The sequence below is a fragment of the Cydia splendana genome, chromosome 6 (genome assembly GCF_910591565.1).
Source record: "Cydia splendana chromosome 6, ilCydSple1.2, whole genome shotgun sequence".
NCBI lineage: Eukaryota > Metazoa > Arthropoda > Insecta > Lepidoptera > Tortricidae > Cydia > Cydia splendana.
The window spans coordinates 1,901,294-1,923,646 of NC_085965.1; the positions used below are offsets into that span (position 1 = coordinate 1,901,294).

Consider the following 22,353-nt stretch of genomic DNA (forward strand, 5'->3'; position numbering starts at 1 on the left):
GGCGTATGAGAGGACTTATTTTTTCTAAGTGTCCAGTTCCAGGAATTTTCAGTATGCCCTAAGTAGTAGCTAATTTAAAAACTGTGACTTAATTCTCAGTGCACGCATGGTTTTCTTTTATTATTTAATGTGAATTTAATAACAGTCCGATCCGGGGTATTGCACTAACAACGCCGTAAGCGTTAATTTGACGTAATGTAATCGAAGCCGGGCCAAGTCCAATCTAACTCATTAGGCACCCTCCTTAACTTTCCCACTTCACCGCGTTTTTCTTAATTAAAAACGATCTTTACAAACAGATACAAACTTCCAGACATCTTAATGCTTAGCTATTAAAAGTTGGAACTTGTTTAACTTTACTTATTTTAATGAAGGAACGAGACAATAGAACAAAAGGTTCGAAAGTCGGGATTATTACAGATGTTTCAGCAAACCTTTAAGGATGACTAACGCTAGACCGGGCCGTACTCGAATCTAGGCGTCCAACATGTCATTTTCTATGACGGCTGATCTGTGATCACACTGATCACGTGGTGCTTTCCATAGAAAACGAAGCGCGAAAGTTCGGCCCGGCCCGGTCTAGCGTGAGTCAACCTTTATTTATTTATTATTTTATTTTATAAATCACAATTACATAATATTTTGATCCAAATGCATCGTTAAACCAGAATGGTTTGTCTCGATACTCCATTCCGCAGTACTTAAACAATTAAATATAGAATAGGCACTTAAAACTAGAGATGGGTAGTGAGTAAATACTCACGGATAAATACCGAGTAAATACTCAGTATTTACTCAATATACCCGTATTTACTCGTTTATACCCAAAACTATTTAGAGTGCTGAAAGGGCCATATAAATTTGAAATATAGGTGTATTTTGTAAGCCGCTACTGGATTAAGTACTCAAAATTGTAAGAAATGTATTTTTAAGGGGGGCACTCCATACATGTAACTAATTGTCACAAAAAAAAATCAGAAACCACCAACGTGTTGCACATCATTAAATGGGTCTTTAAAAATAACTGATATGTTTCTAAGAACATTTTTGGATATATTGAATATTTTTGGAAAAAAACCATTTCGAAAGGCCAAAAAATTTTTTAGCTCTCTATAACTTTAGAACCAAAGTTCAGAAAAATATATAAAAACATATCGGGTGATTAGCCGTATAATAGAGTACAAAAAACAATATTTTGCACATCATCGATTGAGCCATTTTTGAGTTTTCTTTAAAAAAAACCCTTAATAAAAGGTCGTAAGTGCCGCGTAAACACGCACTTTTGCGCGACATGCAGTTATCTAGATTTCTAGAACATCGATAGAATTTGAATATCATATTTTTAAAGTAAATACCTTCTTATTTAAAACAAAATTGTCAACTATGCATTATCACAATTTGCCTCTCACTAATAATTACCTTTTTTTCCTAAATTAAGCGTCCTAAATTATGCTTTTTATTTTATAGATATTGTTAATACATACGTTAGCACTCTTCAATAAAAGACAATTTTGTTCTTAAATCTCACTTTTTGAATATTTTGTAAGCAATCGTTTTTACGCACCTAAATGAGTTAATACGGGTATTTATCGGGTGCTTTGAGTAAATACTCAGTATTTACTCACCCCTACCCATCTCTACTTAAAACACATCTAATTCGTAAACAGCATCATATATATAAAATCGAAAAACCAGAACGGGATAAAAAACGAGCGAAGAAGCGAGATGGCGCCTTACAAATTTCAAAAAAAGTTTTTGACACGTATCTCGAATACGACGCACGTATGATAAGAAAAAACTGTTTAAATCTATTATCTAAATATGAGAATAGAACTAGAGCATAAATACTATCGCTTTCGATGCGTATTTCATTTACAATAAGCAAAAGAAAATTTCATAACAATCTTCATTTTACGATGATCGACCATTTTCGGCAACTCTCGGTTAGTTTCGTTTCGGTGGTGATACGGACAAAATTATTTGATGTGGTGCTACAGACATACCCAATGTTTATGTTTGTCATGTTGGTATACAGTTATTGCGGCGTTTTATTACACGAAGTAAAATAAAAAGTGCTGACAACCTCAACCTTAGTCTATAACCATACGAGTGACTTAAATGCCATAAATGACTTATCAATTAAATTAGTATTATCGTATGATTATCGTGTTAACAATTTGTATTTTATTTTTGAGTTATATTATTCAGATTGACTTTCACGGCTTCGGCAAACATTACCATTCGTCCGGGGAACGGGCTGCCTAGATGGGCCAAAAATATCAGTTCAAGGGATGGTGCCCGTAATAATGTGTGTGTGTGATAATTATACTTTAATGACTTTACAGATATAACCAATTCGGGAACTGTTTTCTCGCGTAATACGACTCGACCAGGTAGGATTTTTTCTTCTTACTGAACAGTCCTCATCAGATATATCGGAACGGCCGAGGTATTCACAAATATCTGAACAATGTAAATTATAATGTAGTTAAAGTGCATGCTCAGATATTTTGGAGCTCAAGGGTTGCTCAAGATCTGCTCAACCTCGGCCATGGCGACTGGCGAGAGCTATCGCAATACCGGGAAACATGCCGTGATCTGATGTCGGAAGCCAGGACTCATTTTCGGTCGTTGGGTCACCGTAGCCGTCGTAAGTAATATCAATATCCAGACAGGGAAATGGGGACTATTTACGTTTGTATGAAAATGCGATTTATGGGCGGTGGTCGTACATATTCGTCTTAAGGCGGAAATTAATCTAATGATCGTTTTTGCAATTGGGCTTATAAAAATAAATAATAATTTTGGGTTAGCATTTGAATCACGCATTATAGGGAGGGGCGGGGGGAAGGGTGGCATTTTATAGGGGTTGGTCACCCCTTTTAAACGACACCTGAGTTTGTGTCTAGGAGACGCGTAGTTTTTTTTTTTATAAGTGTTTGAAATTACGTGTGACGGAAGTGACGGAACGAAATACAGTGCCAGAGTCACCGTTAGGTCTGTACGACGACGAGCGAAGCGATGAGGAGTGTTAGGTATCTTGCGTTCACAACACACCCGACTCGCTGTCAAAAAAGAAATACAGTGGTCAAAAACATAATACGGACAAAGTGCTCAAAACATGTATACGGACAAAGTGCTCAAAAATATGTATACGAAATTTTCTAAGTCCAAATTGGTTACCCTTTCGTACGCTTTAGTTGTTTTATTGAACATAACCTCAAAAAATAAAAAAAAATATTTTCGTGGTAACTATTGATTTCCTAACTTTGGGGATGGGTTCGGGGGGGTTCCTACTCCTCCCCCCTCCCTATAATGCGTAATTAAAATGCAACCCCATAATTTTATGTTGAAACAAGTTTTAAATAAATACCTACGTAGATGAAAAAATACAATCTTGCCTTTTATCAAATCACATCATTTTTTGAGAACTTTGCGAATTAAGTTATCCAAATATCGGTTACAAATAAGAAGTCCCTATAACAGTTATAAACCCTAGCAGGGTTCAATACATAATAATATCGGTATTTAACTAAACATAAGACAAACTCTTTATTTCATTTACGCGAGCGGAGCTGCGGGCCCGTCTAGTAATGAATAAAATCATAATAAGGTAACAAAACAACTCGTAGGTTGTTGACTGTCCAAAGAACAATGGTTAAAAAATAGCTACCCAAATTACTAAATCCACATAGACGAATTTACGGGCAAAAACTAGTAAGTAGTATACGAGTATTTGTGTATGCAAGTAAATATTATGCAATAATAATTGCCCTGCCTATTTATAACAATTAATTATTGAATAGAACTAATATTGTTCAAGACATTAATACTCAAATGTATGGCTCTATAACATAACTCGTTTTTCATTACCAATTAATGCAGAACTTTCGCATAAAATGCAGCTATTAAATTCGATCTTATTCCATACGAGTAAAGTTTCAATTTGAACGTGACGTGTGTAATTCTATCCCGGCCATTATTGAATGGCTGAAATAAAGCCATTATACCCTAATATATCACGGCGTGGCGGCCTCGACTTGAACGTTTAAATTACATACGTTGTACCTTGGGAACCGATTTATCGTTGCGTTGACTAGCAGGCCAATTTGGACGTACACTGCGGGCTCAGCACGGTTCCATTTTTATCGACTATCACTATGCGCGTCCCTTTCGCACTTACATACTTGTTAGAACGTGACAGGCATGGTGACAAGGGATAAAAACGCGACCGTGCTAAGCCGCCTGATATCAGAATGTCTCTAACTGATGTAATTCAAAATATCGTACATGTCCCTCGTACTAGTTCGTACATGTACTTATTGGCGTGGGCGAGACGCACTAATATATGTGTCAAATTTGGCCTGAAGGCGACAAAACGGCCTATTTTTTAACAGTTTCATTTAATGTTGGTTAAGAACTTAAGACTCGAGTCTGTACTTTAAGACTCGATTATGTTTTTCAGGCTCGTGTAATTTTACCTCGACTCTCGAGTTCTTTTCAACTTTAGAAACACGATTCTGTTGTGGAGTTCTTTTCAGACTACTAATTTTTTTTTTTTTACAAACACAAACAAAATGCCTTCTTCATGTAAATTTCATGGGTTAGCTACACCATACAATAACGCTTATTTTCTATTAGTATCTAGATAAAACCTACAAAACTGTTGACGGAGTCATTATTCCTAAGCAGGAGTCCTTTTGACTTGCGCTTAAAAAATAATAAATATTGGGAGATCATTTTACTGACTCATCCTCAAATTAAGCAAAGCTCGTATTATTTATGGGTACGATAGAAAAGTATAAGTTACTTCTTTAAATAAAAATAAATATTTATTAACTCACATTTATAGACGGGTCTAACGCGAATTTTATTCAATTACCTTGATTTACGACCAGTGAAACCTGTGTCGAAACGTCGGTAAATCAAGGTAATTTGAGTGACAAGGTGAGTTAATATGTGTTCAAAACGCGAAAGTTTAAAATAAATATTAGATACAGGACATCTTACACAAATCGAACTAGTCTCACAGTAAGCTCAATAAAGCTTGTATCGTGGGTACAAGGCGACGATATATATATTATAATAGATAAAGATAAATATGTAAATAGGTACTTAAATACATAGAAACAAATAATTGTGAGAAACACACAAATAAATGCCCTTACCGGCACTCAATCACTAGCTACTAACTAGGTTAAAGAAGGGCGTAGTTCAAGAGTCCAACATATAGCCTCTTCATTCTCAAATTAAAACTTTTATATAACAGCTAAATTACACAGGAAAGTCTAGAAAACAGTAATTAAAATGCGGGGCAGTATATTACGCGTGGACCGGACGGGTGTGGCAAAAAACATCATAAATCCCAGCAAGAGGCCATGATTCACCGAGGAAGGATACTCTAGTCACTACCCCTTGAGGCCAACTCTGCCTTAATAATTTGATAACCCGATGAAGGTTTATACAACATACACACACCGTAAAAAATAAGAAATAGGTAATCAGTTTTGACTTCTTTACAATATTAGTGGTGGTAATGGCTATACCTGTTCCAAATTTTAGGTATCTACGTGAAACGGTCTCTGAGAAAAAAACATTTAACTGATTTGCAAGACCGAAGTGTTCCGTGAACAAAGTTTTGCACGGAAAACTAAAAACACCGCATGAAATATTTATATTTTCTTAAAGTATAATGTTCTAGTAAGTATTTATAATAATTGTAAAATATTGTTACAAATAAAACTTTCCAAGAAAAGTTTGTAAGTACATTCCCACATTTTTACGTATAATATTATCATAAATTAGAAAAAATAAAATTCTATAGGAATTCCGACAAAATAAAATTTTAGTATGCTCGTAGTTTAAAGTAGTCTGTAAAAAAATCACAGGGTAGATAGTTAGACCATCTCGTTTGGTTTTTAAATATTTCAGTTCATTTTCAAACGCAAGCTTCCGCAAAATGCAGTGGTGATAAAAGAGGGAAAGTATTGCTTAATCTCTCCTCATAAATATCGTATTTAAAATTTAAATGAAGAAAGAAATGTTGCAAATTTCCTTCTTGTTTCGTAGGGAGAAAAAATTTAATATTCGCTGCGGATTTTATTCAGCTACTTCATTAGCGTCTGGTATCGTATTTTTAAAATATATAGCAGCTTCAAAAATATAGGTGGGATTTGAAATCTGACTTTTTGTAATTTTTTAATGCCTTGTTGACTTTGACTGTTGTAATTTGTGCCCTTGTAATGGTTACTAAGAGGTTAAAATAAGATTCTAGTTCTTAAACATAATTACATATGTTGCAACCTTTTCAATTAAGTAAAAATAGTATACCTTTTGGTATTAGGTCAGCCATTTGTACATAATTGTATACTTAATTATATGTTTGTGTTAAAGTTTAAGTAAATAAATAGTTAAATAAAATCCCTTAGGTATGGATTTATTTTAGGTAAAATGAACGTCCATGAAATATCAGGGTTTTCGGGGTGAAATCCGGACTCTTGTCAGTATATTCCATTTATATGGCAACCCCAGTTTCATATACAGTTTATAGCAAAACGTATAAAAAGCCATAAAGCGCAGTAAGGTAAACGTACTAGTGCTTGACATGCTAATGCCCAAATGATGACACCTTGCTGTCACCTCTATTGGCAATGACTTAAGTTTCAACTACGCCAAGTACCGTTTACGACCTTTACTCAACACAAAAGCCTATTCTAAACCAAAACTTGCTCCCATAACTATTTAATAGCGTACATCGGTTCGCACTTAACCAAACTTGAATACATACAAACTTAAACTTAAATTAATTCCAACTTTTCATCCCTTTGAATAGAACGCAAGTTTGAAAACACAGCCACACACAGTTCAACGAAACTTGAATCCACCATTTCATTTAAATATACATAGGTATGTATTTTAAAACAGGCTACTTATGTTAATTCAGTTGAAAATTGTTTGACTTTTCGTTGTTATGTCTTTTTTAGTCCCATGGAATATCAAAAATGTATCATTGATATTACGACACCTTATAAAACAAAGTCCCCCTTCGCGTCTGTCTGTTTGTGTGTTTGTATGTTCGCGATAAGCTCAAAAACTGAACGGACTTCCATGCGGTTTTCACCTATCAATAGAGTGATTCTTGAGGAAGGTTTAAGTGTATAATTTGTTAACCCGTGCGAAGCCGGGGCGGGTCACTAGTAGGTTATATTATAAAATAAGAAAAAGACAGTATGTACTTACAAACTCAAGTCCACTGACAAACGATTCATGTCATCAATATAATACAAACCCGGAGGCCGATTCAAATATAACAACATGACACGGTTTTGATATTATTTTGATTGAAGATCGCTCACGCTAAATGGTGCATGCAAAATATAGTGCGTGAGATGTGCGCCATGCACGAAGATCTCTGTTAGGTACCTACACTCACCTGCAATGTTGCTCTTCCAAGACTGCAAAAATATGTGACACGCTCTTATGGCTATACAAATAAGATTGTGTCAGATATTTTTGCGGCCTTCAAAGAGTAACATATTATTGCAGGTGACTGTACCAGCATTGATTTTAGTATCATAATTTAAAAACTTGAATGTCTCCAGAAGTGTTCATTGTCCGGAGGACACAAGTTTTGCTCGGTAATGACAGAATTCGACGTTCTTAATTAAATTCGCCGGAGCGCCGTTAATTTAATTGGTTTTGGTAAAACTTTGGAAGGATTTCTGGAATTAGAAAATTGTCTTACAAATTTTGAAGCTGATGGTATTGACATAGCTACTTACGTTGTTGAAATCGGGGTGTAAAAATACTTATTCTTCTGTTTCTACAGAAAAAAATGAAGACGCGTCGTCATACGTCTAGTGGTAGATTGACAAAAGTTAGCACTTAACAATCTAAGTATACTCCAAACACGCTAACTTACTACGTGTAAGCTATACTTGACGTAGCACTTCGCATGAAAACTTATCGTGGTCCGACTCTACCGCATATTGTAGGTACGAGACTTAAAAGCGTCTAGGTCATCTATTTTTGAAGTGAAAACTTCTTTAGCGGCGCCGTGCACTTTTTCAGGTAGGGAAAAAATGTTAAACTCAAGAGAGCGTAAGGCGTAACCCTCTCTTTCTACCGCGCGGCGAAAATGTATGCCTAAGCCTGCTGTTTCATTTAGGCGGCGCAGGGCGCTTGCGTGACGTCACGTGTGACGGACAATGTCATTGTGTTTTTCTTTTTTTGATTTAAATGCCATCTAGTGAGTTTCCCTCAAACTGGTATTAATATAACTGTAGTACTCACAGGGTTTCAAGTAATGCGACGAAATAACGCTAGATGGCGTTAACCTCAATTATAGATAGTGCTGCAGACATTTTGCACTAGATGGCGCTGTTATTAATATTTTGAGTTACAATGTCGTTCGAGTATTCACTTCTGCCGGCACTCCCGGAGTGCAACCCGTTGTTTTTTTTTATACATTTGTTCCAATCGGGAGGATTGGAAGTCTAGGGGGGAGACCTTTGCCCAGCAGTGGGACACCTTATAGGCTCGTTAAAAAAAAATATTCCTTGACTATGATGTAACCAAGAACGAACTTGACCAGAGGACCTAACCATGACACCATAGTTTGCGCGCTAGCGAACGAAACGATAACATCTCTCTATCACTTCCATATAAATGCGACAGAGGGACATTAGCGTTTCGTTCGCTACGGCGCAAATGATTGGCATCTTGGCCCTCAAATTATCAAAGAGCATATACTCGTAATGCAAATTATCAATCTATCTCGTTGGAAGCCTTCCCACAGCTGATAAAACGAAGAATTATGCCTTAGTTTTAGAAAAAACATACACATTTCCTGCTAGATTGACAATTGACAAAGTTATGTACTCACTGAGTATAATTGCATGAATTCTATAGTAATTTAAATTGTATTTTTCTTAATTACTCGTAATGCATGTTAATTATAAGATGTAATAATGTTTTGAAAAGATGTGTCCCGCCGAGTTTGTTGCCGGTCCCATATTGGGATACCCTCCTCCAATTGAGGGGGGATTTAAATCTTCTCGGGGCAGAGGTGTACGGTTGGAGCCGGTAAAGGTTTATTTGACGTTCATAAGCGCATTGTAATATGCCTACTTGAATAAACTATTTTTTATCTTTTATCTTTATTTTTCAAACAAATGCCATTTTTGCACTATAACACTTTAAACTCTCGCTTTTTGTACACATGTTTAATTACACAAACGGATACACGAATACTGTGAGTGTTGCGTGTCGTGCCGTGGACAATAAACATTAGACTTTAACGGGTAGCTGCAATTTCTTTGTCTAGCCCGAACATTTTTATAAACTAATTTCGGGTAGTTTAGTGTTGTTTTATTTATATCTCCGTTGACATTTGCTGGGACATCAGTCTTTCTGTGATCACAGCATGGTGCAACTCAGCTGAAACGTTGGAATTTAAGGTATAAACAATGAAATTATATCGCGGTAGACCCGTTTATGTAATTAAATATTATTGCACTAGTTTAAGAAATAATTTATTTCAGTCATTAGGTTCAGAAATACCTCACTAATTCGTGTGTACACATTATTTAACACAAAGGGCGATAGCCCCTAAATAGGGGTTGCTAAAATTGGTCATTAGCTTCCGTCAACATTACCTATAAATATTTGCAAACATTAACCTAATTTGGGTTCATATTTGTAAGTTATAGACTATAGTCATGAAATTATTTCGATAGCCTACATACTTATACGAAATAACTCTTGTAGTAAAAACTACATTATTTATATGGTGTACAATATATTATATGGTGGTTTTTCACGGTCATTTCGAAGGCAAGATTGATTATTTTTAAAGGGGATCAATTGGATTTCACTACCTACTTTTATGTGTAAGTTCATGAAACTTTAAGGAATAAACTTAGTAAATCAAAACGGGGTCCCTTTGTTTCCCATAAAGTTTTAAGTCATAATGTATTGTTTGTCATATTATGTTAGTCATAAAACTGAAACCGTTAACTTTTCAGGATTGTCGTAAGATTATTCTATAGATAGGTTAGGTTAGGTTAGGTTTGTTTTATGGCAATCCTGAAAAGTTACGCGTTTCTGAGAAAAACCAATTAAGACTAACGAAAATTCGGACAAACAATATATTATGACTTAAAACTATTTGGGAAACAATAGAGACCCTATCAAAACATTAACATGCCAATGAAGTTGCTTGAAACAAACAGGCAAAGACACGGTAGAAATCGAATTACGAAACCGTCTCGTGCTTTTACTCGTGAAGTGCACAACGAGGTTACTGCGTCTCCGAGCGAGGGTGCATCTTCGTCAACGACATGTGTAACATTTAGTCGGGATAAAGTAGGTTATATGGTATAACACATTATAAATACTATGTATATTTGTCTTGGCGTGTTCCCGATATACATACTAAATATACTAATACTAAGCTTAAGTTGGACTGGGCTGGACATGTCTGCCGCATGCACCCAGAAAGGTGGGCCAAAATGGTTACTGAGTGGGACCCACGGAACACAATAGACGGTGCAGGCCGGAGATTAGGCAGACCAAAAAGGAGATGGCGGGACGACTTGGACGCATTCTACCCCAAATGGTGGGAAAATGCCGATGACAGGGTCGAGTGGAAAAAACGAGGGGAGGCCTTTGCCCAGCAGTGGGACACCAAAGTAGGCTAGGGAAAAAAAAAAATACTAATATTATAAATAACTCTGTCTGTCTATTACCTCTTCACGCTTGAACCGCTGAACCGATTTTGATGATAGTTATGGAGATATTTTGACACCCGGGAAAAGACATAGAATAGTTTTCAAAGAGATTCACAATAGTTTTTACAAACTGCATGAAAAATGCATAGCAACGGAATGGAAATGAAAATTATATAACACTTTTTTTCTCCTATTAGGATCAGAAGAGCTCGTGATTTAGAGTGGGCATAACATAAAAAATTTCAAATAAAAAAAGTGTTGTGTACAAGTTTAAATAAAATGGTCCATTTACAAGTAGCTAGAAAACAAACTGTATTACTGTGTGGTCAGGGCCGTCTTAAACTATGCTGGGGCCCCTGGGGCATATAAGAATTTGGGGCCCTTTTGGAAAGTAAAGAAAGCGAATTAAACTAACATTTTTAGGGTTCCGTACCCAAAGGGTAAAACGGGACCCTATTACTAAGACTTCGCTGTCCGTCCGTCCGTACGTCCGTCCGTCTGTCTGTCACCAGGCTGTATCTCACGAACCGTGATAGCTAGACAGTTGAAATTTTCACAGATGATGTATTTCTGTTGCCGCTATAACAACAAATACTAAAAACAGAATAAAATAAACATTTAAGTGGGGCTCCCATACAACAAACGTGGTTTTTGACCGAAGTTAAGCAACGTCGGGCGGGGTCAGTACTTGGATGGGTGACCGTTTTTTTTTTTGCCATTTTTTGCATTATGGTACGGAACCCTTCGTGCGCGAGTCCGACTCGCACTTGCCCGGTTTTTCTATTATGATCTTCTATTTATTATGGGTAATCAAATATACTGTTACTGTCTGTGCTTCGGGGCCCCCTGAGGATAGGAGCCCTGGGCACGGGCCCCGTCTGCCCTTATGGTAAAGACGGTACTGTGTGTGGTCGGTCTGGACCCGAGTAATGAGACCTTTAAACCAGTGCGTGAGTGGAATACAAACGTATCCACATGTGATCGCATGTTCTGTGTGACCTAGGGCTAAGTCAGGTTTTATTGTTTGTGTGACCTAGGCTAGGTATTGTAACTTTTATTGTTTTCATTTGAATAGCCTTGTGGTGGTGTGTATTGAACTCTTTATGTAGCCACATGTGTACGTTTAATGTTAATCCATACGAGTGTATACAAAAGTTAATGACTCTTCAGTGTTGTATAAAACGAGTTGAAGAGATTACAAGCAGAGCGTTTTAAAAACATTAACATAACCGCCTGATTCTTTAGATTAGATCTCGATACGATATGGATCAGATCTGTCAGTGTCAAAAATTTATTATAAGTACGCGATATGATCCTTTAAAAAAAATCTAATAGTTTTATTTCACGAGTAACGTTGCCATGATTACGTCTTCTTTGAAATGTATCACTTTTGAAAACTATATTTGATAGAAGATCTTATTTCATTGCTTGCATTTTTATGTCAGTTAAATATAATTATTATTTAGCTTGAACCACATATGAGATAACACCCTTGTAACTCAGCCATAATAGGGATGTTTCCTGTACTTAAAATAAATTATTTCAAACCGTGCACGAAATAAAGCACCAGATAATTATTAGTAAAACATAGATAGCAGCTATTTTTAAATACGATTTGTATTTAATAAATCGGATTGAAATATGAAAAATAGGTGAGTTTACGGTGACGTCACTATATTCGTTTTCATATAAATTCCATATTAGCAAATCGTTTTGACAGTTCTAAAAAAGAAGCTGATTTGACTAGTATGAATGTAGCCTATTGAGTAAATTCCTCAACTAGTAGCGCGCCCAAGGCCTATTGACTTCCTTGAAACGATGTGACCCTTCAAAATTGTGCATGTGTTGTCCGTTCCCAGACGAGATTGCCAGTAATTAACATTAAAATATTTTACTACAGCAACATTGCTAGAACTGGCTTTGTCTATAGATGCGATTTCTAGGAACAAATCAAATTATTTTGATTTGTATTTTATGAAGTAGTCATATGTAAATTATTATTTATTTTTTGATATATGTATATTATTATCTATTATATTTCAGTTTTTCTTTGTCTATGTTCATAAAATCTACGAAGGGTAGACGTGCCTCTACCCTCCTTGATAAAATAAAAAAAAATCTTTGTCAATTGGCCTCTTTGATAGGCCTTGATTTGGGTCTGGCCGGTAAGAACATAGACAAGATAAAAGTCTGTAATGTCAATGCTGTCATTTAAGTCATTTAATGCAAAAATATCAATTTTCATATAAAACGATTTATTCACTTGAAATATATTTATTTACCTATTAATTTTGAAAATAAAATCTATTCATATGTACGAGCAACATATCTAAATGCGTCTTCGCACAGACTTAGTTAAATTTAAACCGTTGTCTCTCTTCCTTCCTTGCTGTATGTATCCGGCAATGGCGACTTTATCAACAATTCTTATCCGGATTATGGAAAGCCCTAATGTGTGTGTGGAAACCGTTGTAGTAAATCAGAAACAGCGATAATTTCAAGGTAAGATATATATTAATCTTTAAATAAAAATGAGCGTGCTAATTACCAAATTCAAATATAATAATTTAATCTTACTATCCCCGTAAGTCCCGCGGCCGCGTCCGAAATTATAATCAAAATTCAACATAGATGTAAAACCCCACATTGTTTAAGCCCAAGGTAACCCTAGGAATTAGCGACGTTAGTAATTAGGAAGATAGATTATATTGTTTAATTTTTTGACTATTTTGTTTTAGAAAGTGAATCAGCAGATGGCTTGAGCGTGAGATAATAATATAATCCTGGGCCGTCATATGATTTTTTGGAAAAAGCTCAGAAGGGCACGTATCTGCCGCATATCCAAACTAGTTTCCCGGTGACCAAGAACGCTGCGCGGAGCTGTGAAGCAGAAAATGTCCGATAACCGGATAGATGTAATAACAACTTGTAACCATTTGCCATATCAGTGTATGTATTCATATGTATTATGAAAATATTTATATCTTAATAATACGTAACTTTTTGTTACCTTTTATATTTCACGAATTTCTGAATATAGTACCTAATCATTATCTTTTAACGTATTTTTTTACTTATTTGTGAAATGCTAATTTCAGAGCCCAACAACGTGCACACTAGCGCCACTGCTAAATAATCGTGATTATTTAAATTTAACGACATGTATTTAAAAAAGGGGCCGCTACGGACTGTATTGTGTATTTAGGTACCTTTTGAATACATCAAACTAGATTTTATGTTGCTGGATTCGTCGATCTATGAGCTCAAAACAAAAACGGCCGTTTTAACTTTGGACGGGTAGATTGACGAATCCAATAACATAAAAACTAGTTTAATGTATTCAGCAGTGGCGCTAGTGTGCACGTTGATGGGCTCTTAAAAACCTGACCCCAACAAAAAATAAAAAAATACAAAAAGAAATTCCCTCTCTGGGATTCGAACCCAGGACCATTAGCTTCCTGAACTGGATTACTGCCAATACCCGCTAGGCTAAACGGGTTGTCAATTCTAATTACAATGGTATCCTACCAGAGCGCTAGTAGTATAAACGAACTTTTGAAAGGGACATTTTTTTGTATGGAGTTATCGTTCTTCTCCTAGTGAGTATTATATTCTTTGAGCGCGCCCCTTCTACACCTAAATACAATATTTATTCTAACAAAATGTGTTACTGGTGTATGTAATATGACAGGACAGAATAACAACTAACATTGTTTTACAAATAAACACGTTATACAAAGTTCGATACTCTTCGCGTTCCAAAGACAATAAAACTAGCCCTGTAATTATATCCCCTTATTACATTATCGAGCGCTCAGTATCGCGCCCGCGGAGTTTTCATACTAATTAATTAAGTGTCTGGAAGCTACGATATTGTTAGCGCTCGATCTGTTGTTCTAACCATAATGATTCTAAGTGGCAGGCAAGGAAATAAAATGACTATAGAAGTCTGACTAGAGCTCAAAAATGACCCCATGTCCTTAGGTCCCGTAGTCGAATAAAAACAATGCATTTGTCTACGCCTCTATATACGGTAATATAACATTAGAAAGTATCACAAACTTTTTAAATATAAATATATATTACAGGACAATTTTACACAGATCGACCTAGTCCCACAGTAAGCTCAATAAGGCTTGTGTTGTGGGTACTAGACGACGATATATACAATATACACACATATTTAAATACTTATATACATAGAAAACATCCATAACTCAGGAACAAATATTTGTGATGAACACACAAATAAATGCCCTTACCAGGATTCGAACTAGGGACCTCCTGCTTCGTAGGCAGGGTCACTACCGACTAGGCTAGGAGGCCGTTAAATATAAACTCTTTCATCATCAACAAAACTAGCCATTTATTTTACCAAAATAAAATTTAAAACGATCGTGTTTTATTTTAATATGTAACCGTTTTGCTCAGGATTTATATTTGTAATAAAAATGTAATCAGATTAAACATAATGTATTCATTGTCAGCGCAATCTTAATTGTTTGTGGTTTAATAGCGTTGTTGACCGATTTGTTCCAAGGTGACTTTAAAATTTATCAAGCAAAGTAGCGTTTCAACACTCTTGTAACTTACAAGAATATTTTAATGAGGTGTGTATTAATTACGATACTGCAGAATATTTTAATTATGGTATTAAATATACACGTACTTTAAATTATACATTTATAGTAAAAGCTTTTATCTACACACATATCATAAACTCTCTATGATACCTTCAAAATCCGTAAATAATGGCCCACATTACGATAAACTGTTTTGTTACAGCAAATTTCTTATCTGTGAAAATGTGGTAATAGCTTCATTACTATATCAAAATCGATTTGGTAATGACATTCAAATTTCGAACATCTCTGAAAAAAAAAAGCAATTTGATTTGACCCCTATTCTAATATCAGTCGAGATGACGTTTTATTCGAAATCAAATGACAATTGCATATAATATTGACAAATCTCGCATGTAAGTTGGTATCGGACGATATGGTAATCGACCCCGACTCTAGGTTGTCTTTGAATTAAAAAAAACTACAGATGCGTGACATGCGTGAAAAAAGTTTTCATTTGCCGCCATTTGACGTACAGTTTATCTTTTAATTAGTTTGTAAGTAAAAAATAATTTGTTTTGTTGTTTTTAAAGTAACTATAACAAAAGTTTCGTGTAAAATGTACGATAAAGATATTTCGGAGACGCCATCTCATATCCGCGAGTTCCGCCAGAGAGGAAAGTGCCCCAATGTCGGCCGTAATATGAGGTTAGTGAATATATCATAGAAAGTTTATAATATGTGTGTAGATAAAGCAGTGTATGTAACTGTACATAATTAGGCATTAATACACTCGCGTGATACTATTATGAAACTCATTTCATTCGTTTCATAAACCCACACTCGTATTTTAATGCCTTTCATTATGTAGCAGTCACATAAACTACTATTAATTAACTACATATTGCTTTTACGTACTCATATAATAGTGTAGTAAATGAAGCAAGTTGTTGTATGGAGACCCATGCATTAATTTCTCAGTCGATGAAATTTAGCTTGGTTATTGTATAGTATGAGCCGAGACTAACATTATAAATATCCAAAAAAAAAAAACTCCTGAGTTAGGTAAAAACACAAATCTGATTATATATTGAACCGAGTAATTCCTCAGGCCAAAATTATTTTACAGAATAAGTTATTTGTATCAGTATGTGATACTAGAAAAAAATCTAAAAGTTTTGTCAAACATGAGAATATTTTTTTATGATACTTCCTTTTTTTGACGTTCATTTTCATCGGAAAATTGCTCTGTCAGTTTTTTCTTCTTATATGATCTTAGAATATAATTTGGCGTAGTGGGTAAAAAAATCCAAAAAAAATGCGTATCGAAATGTATGTATTATAGAACTATTAAAAACTGAGAGTGGAAAATTTTTAGATTTTCATTTTGTAGGTATAAAACGGCAATAAAATGGCATTCCAGTGAAAAAATTAGACTGAGCAATTTTCCGGTCCAAGACACGCCAAAAAATGTAATTTTATTAATACTGGTATTTCTGCTGGGATATTTTTTTGATATTTCATATATTGTTGCAATAAGTTACATGAATATGGCTGGTGAAGACAGTGTGAACGGAGCATTTTTCCGTAAAAAGATATTAACGATTTAAGACTTTAGGTATTTACTTTAATTCTATTATTATTATTCTTTGGATTTATACATTACTTTTTATTTATTGATACTTTATCATACTGTAAAGTTTTTTCTGGCTGAGGAATTACTGCGGGGTCCACTACCTTTATTTACTATATAATAAGTATATGTATTTCATTTGGCTAAAGATATTACAGATTTCACATGCTTAATTTAAATGCAAAAATCAAGTTCGATTTTAGCACTAAATTTATACGGATTAACTCGCAACTTTTAAAAAAATTAACCCGTGTTGTTCCCCAAAGAGTTGTATTCAAGGAATCCCATTTTACTTAAGTATTAATAAAGTTGTTTGTTTGTTACAGAAACGGTGCCCAGCGCAGATTACTCTGTATACGTGGGGAGATGGACGGAGTGCTCCCCTCTAGGGGAGGGGGAACATGCCACCAGGTCTTTACTGAGGTGAGCCTGAGATATATTAGCCATGGTATTTTAGGTATCAACCTACTATGAATGATTATGATTAAAGTCGCTTGCACCGAAACGTTTATCACTCATTAATTGTACGTAATTCCCAGCCGTTTTCTACCAATGGCTATGCGAGCATTGACGTATATCTCAGGACGGGCCTTACGGGCACTAAAATGGTACTAGTTCAGCGGTGTCACTCACGAATTCGAGCCAATCGTGCAGTCTAACGCAACTTGTTGCGACCGCTCGCGCGCGTGATGAGAATTCTCCATGCCTAAACAACGACGTCAAAACGAAAGCTGGCGGGAAACGACCAACTCAGTTAATAGGATTTAGCTTCAATTTAATAAATTGGATCCTGTCTCGTTATTAAGGTTATCATACTGGAATACATTTCCGAGACAATGAAGCCGATTCGAACTCTACTTGTTGTCGATTTGCTCTTATTTTGACATCTATGGCCCATGCTGCGTCTCACTCCTACGACTAGTTTATGCCCGCGATTTCGTTTGCGTAGGATCATGATTACCGTGATAAAACTATCCAAAGATGAAAGCACACCGCGACTCAAACTATCTGCTTAGCTAATTTTATCTAAATCGGTTCAGCGGTTTAAGCATGAAGAAACAACAAACCCTTTAGCATGATTTGCGACTCCATACATCTAGCACAGCGGTCGGCAACCTTTTAGCAGCCAAGGGCCAAATAGTAGTTACCGAAGTTGACGCGGGCCGTACTTTGTTAATATTTATGACTTTATCAGGCATTGTCGTTTGTCAATATTACATACAAAATAGCCAGGGACGCTCGCGGGCCGCAAGTGAGAGGTTCACGGGCCGCATGCGGCCCGCGGGCCGCTTGTTGCCGACCGCTGATCTAGCACAATTTCAAGTATGGGATCGCGCGCGAGAACGCAAATTATGCTAGAGACAGACTGAGTTACTTGCATAATATTATTAAGGATATTTTTAAGGATTTGTAGAAATATCGACAGTGTAGAATTGAGGTGAATGTTTTCATACAGAGCAACACGTATTAATTGCAAAAAAGGTCGTGAAATGAACGAATGAGTGAACGTAATTTATGTGCACGATATAAGCTAAATACCTTGAAGACTTTTGGTCAATAATTAAAATTTCTGTTTTTAAGCTTGTAAGAAATAATGACACCCACTTCAAAGTCCTTGACCGCAACTTTAGTTCCTATTTACACCTACAGGTGGTACGAGAAAGCTGCCAGTAAATTATATATCAGTAACAAATCAATATTTAAAAATATCTAATGGCGTTCAAGGTTTAAGGCTAAAAATAAAAACGAACAGCCCGGCTACCAGCAATGGCTTTCCTCGGTAACTAAGTTACAACATCAATATTGGAAAATGCTCTCAATGGCTCTTTGTTTCGTTGAAAAACTTGACCTCTTGCTATTAAATTGTTTTCTTTGAAGAATAAAGCGGAGAAATATAATGATGGCGCCGATAAAATTAGACATTTTAGGATTTGTTGAATATTTGTTGTAATGAAATAAAAAAAAACTAAGTATTCCATCAACTAGGTATTCCATATTGTACTTTTGCGCCTTCAGCCAGGGGATAATAGTAGCACAGTTCGTTAGAAGAAATGTTGTACTAAATGACCCATTACGGAAAATGCTTATAACTAGTATAACTACCACAAAAATGCATGATTGGTCAATATGAATGCAATAAAACCAGGGGCTTGAGAGTCAAACAACATGCGGTCTTATCGCTAAAAACCATGAAAAATTAAGAATATAATATAACTAAGCCTTTTTGCGTAAGTATAGGTTGTATAATTCATTTACCTACATATTTTAACTAGTACACAATCGGTATAAGTTCCAGTATTTGCCAGTGATGCACGCAGGATGTGTTTGTCATTGCTAAGAATAGAGCAGCGGCCCAGAGGCAGTCTTTGTCTTTAGGCTTACTCCGTGGCTTTCCTATTGCACACTATCATTAAGGTTAAGCGTCAGTCCGAGATCTGTGGCTCCTTCACGCCCAGTAAATAATTGATCGAATTCCAATATAGAACAACTTAGTTACCAAGCTAAGCTAAACTTAAGCTAAGCTAAGCTTAAGCTAAGCTAAGCTTAAGTTAAGCTAAGCTTAGTTAGTAGCTTGGTAACTAAGTTGTTCTATATTGGAATTCGATCAATTATTTACTGGGCGTGAAGGAGCCACAGATCTCGGACTGACGCTTAACCTTAATGATAGTGTGCAATAGGAAAGTTATCACGTATTTACTACTACTAACGAAAAAGTCCCCACTCTAATGCTTAACACAAGCACGCTAACGGCCGCATGAATGTACCATCACGCTCAGCGATTGTTATTCCATTTAGGGTCCTAGCTAAGTTGGTTGTTCCATACTTACGCTATGGAAAGTCCAATTTAGCTAGAACCCTAAATCACGGAGCGTGACTGTATCATAAGGTAACGTTAGCGCGAAAAGCTGTTATCAGGAGGAGGGTGATTATACGAGTATCTTGAAACATTATGCTGTTACAAAAGCAAATAATTTACGCAATTACATATTATTGCTAAATTCCATACTTCCAACGACACTTGACATAATTTTGGTTTTTGTCGCAGTTTTAATAATTGTCAGAAAATCTTTTTTACTGTAGATCTATGATTCTTCATAATAATTCTGCGATAATCAGAAGCTCAAAGTCGCTCAACGAGCTATGGAGAGGGCTATGCTCGGAGTTTCTCTACGTGATCGAATCAGAAATGAGGAGATCCGTAGACGAACTAAAGCCACCGACATAGCCCACCGGATTAGCAAGCTGAAGTGGCAATGGGCAGGCCACATTGCACGCAGAGAAGATGGCCGATGGGGTCGAAAAGTGCTCGAGTGGAGACCACGGACTAGCAAGCGCAGCGTAGGACGTCCACCCACAAGATGGACAGACGATCTTGTTAAGGTCGCCGGAAGACGCTGGATGCGGGTCGCTTCCAACCGGCACGTATGGAGGTCCAAGGGGGAGGCCTATGTTCAGCAGTGGACGTCTTATGGCTGAGATGATGATGATGATGATGATGAATCAGAAGCAATAGGCCGCTATGAAGCTCAAAAGTGGACACGATTTTTCATTTGTAGTCTACCTCTTTCGCACTCATGTAATGTTCATATACGTGATGGTCTCCCTTTTGCACCCTTCAATAATCTTTTAGCGTAAGCGTCATCCTTGATTTGTTCTCAGAATAGAGTTGATAAATTGTAATGTTTGTGTTAGGGCTTTGCTACACGCCCGGCGACTAAGTCCACTAAGTCGGTTGAAACGGGCGCGTGCCACTATCGGATATTTGTCGAAGAGCTTCAACTTCTATATTGTTTCCTTTGCTAACCCAATAAACTTACTATTATGACGTATCTTTATAAATAATATAACTTATTAACTTTATAAATCGATACCGGTATAAGAACATTAAATTATGAATATGTAAAAGACGGCATCTTAGCCTATTTGGTAGTGATCTGACCTTGCCTATTACGAAGCAGGAGGTCCCGGGTTCGAATGCTGGTACCTACCCTATAAGGATGACTCGCGTTAGACCAGGCCGCGTCCGGGCCGGAACTTTCGGGGCTTACTTTTCTATGACATGACAGATGATCATGTGATGCTTTCCATAGTAAACGATGCGCCGGAAGCTCCGGCCCGGACACGGCCCGGTCTAACGTGAGTCATCCTTTATTTGCGTATTTATCACAAATAAGTAAGTATTTTTTCCCGAGTTATGGATGAATAATTTGTTTGCTTATACACAAACAAATAAAATACCCTTACGGTAAGGTGGGGAAAACTAACATAGTTTATTTTGCGCGGGGCAAGACAAACAGTATGAGGATTCCATATAAATAAATAAATAACAAATGGATGCTGTTAAGCAACAATGTGTCAACCCACATTAATTTTTCAATAAGATGTCAACTCAAAAAATGGACGATTAAAGTTGACATTTTATTGCAAAATGGATGTGGGATGACTCATTTTTGCTAAACACCATCCAAATATATTTATTTACCAACACAAGAAACAATGAATTGCATGTACAATCAAAAACCAGGTAGAATTTAGAAATATTTGTGTAGTAAAATGGATGGGTCTCGGCGAGACCGCTGATTTTCAATTAAATCCCCAACCAAAAATCTTAAAGCTAATTCTTAACTAAGTTATTTAATAACTAACTTAGCTAACTTACTAACTAATCAGACGAATAGTTCGCTAGTCAAGTGATAGCCTTAACCCACCTTACCTTGACAGGATTTGAACCCGGGTTTGAAATTTGAAATGTAGTTTTACTGCAGTAGTAACACTAAATTAAATGTAGAGATAGACAAAAAATCTTATCGCTAAGGACCGATCTCTTCCAAACCTAATACCTACGTAATTTATTGTTTTATTACTAGAGTAATAAAACCTTACCCGCCGGTCTTTGCCTTTTGTTATGTGTCCGATAACAGGACCTAACTTAATTTAGGTACTAGTATTTATTGAAAGACTAGGATTTAACCATTGTTTCTGTATTCCCTTTGTGAGTTGTGAGTAAGTAGCTTAAATATTGTGTATGACCTTACTTAAACATGCCCTTATATTACGACAAAATACGTACGAAATATCATTTGATATTCACCAGTCGCTTTTCCATGAAGGAAAACATCGTGAGGAAACCGGACTAATTTCAATAAGGCCTAGTTTACCCTCTGGGTTGGAAGGTCAGATGGCAGTCCCTTTCGTAAAAATTTGTGCCCACGACAATTCCTGGGATTAGTTGCCAAACGGACCCCAGGCTCCCATGAGCCGTGGTAAAATGCCGGGACAACGCCAGGAAGATGATAATGATATTACGACTAAAATCTAGATAAGTACTTCGAAAGTAGGCTGAAATGAAATCATTGTGTTGTTAATATTTAAATAAGCAAAGACGCTTCTTCATAATTAACTTTTAACTAAATAATTCTTAATTAAC

At 36.2% G+C, this 22,353-nt stretch overlaps 1 protein-coding gene and 1 long non-coding RNA gene across 2 annotated transcripts in view; both read left to right on the forward strand.

Annotated features, from left to right (window-relative positions):
* The window catches only part of LOC134791225 (thrombospondin type-1 domain-containing protein 7A-like), a 187,232-nt gene that overhangs the window by 111,840 nt on the left and 53,039 nt on the right, over window positions 1–22,353 (forward strand). The window contains exon 3 of the mRNA XM_063762200.1: window positions 17,252–17,348. Coding sequence (XP_063618270.1) covers window positions 17,252–17,348 — 97 coding nt within the window. The remainder of the gene's footprint in view (window positions 1–17,251; window positions 17,349–22,353) is intronic.
* Window positions 12,685–13,842, forward strand: LOC134791819 (uncharacterized). The gene is made up of 2 exons (XR_010144337.1): window positions 12,685–13,232; window positions 13,469–13,842. It is a non-coding gene; the product is annotated as an uncharacterized LOC134791819 (long non-coding RNA).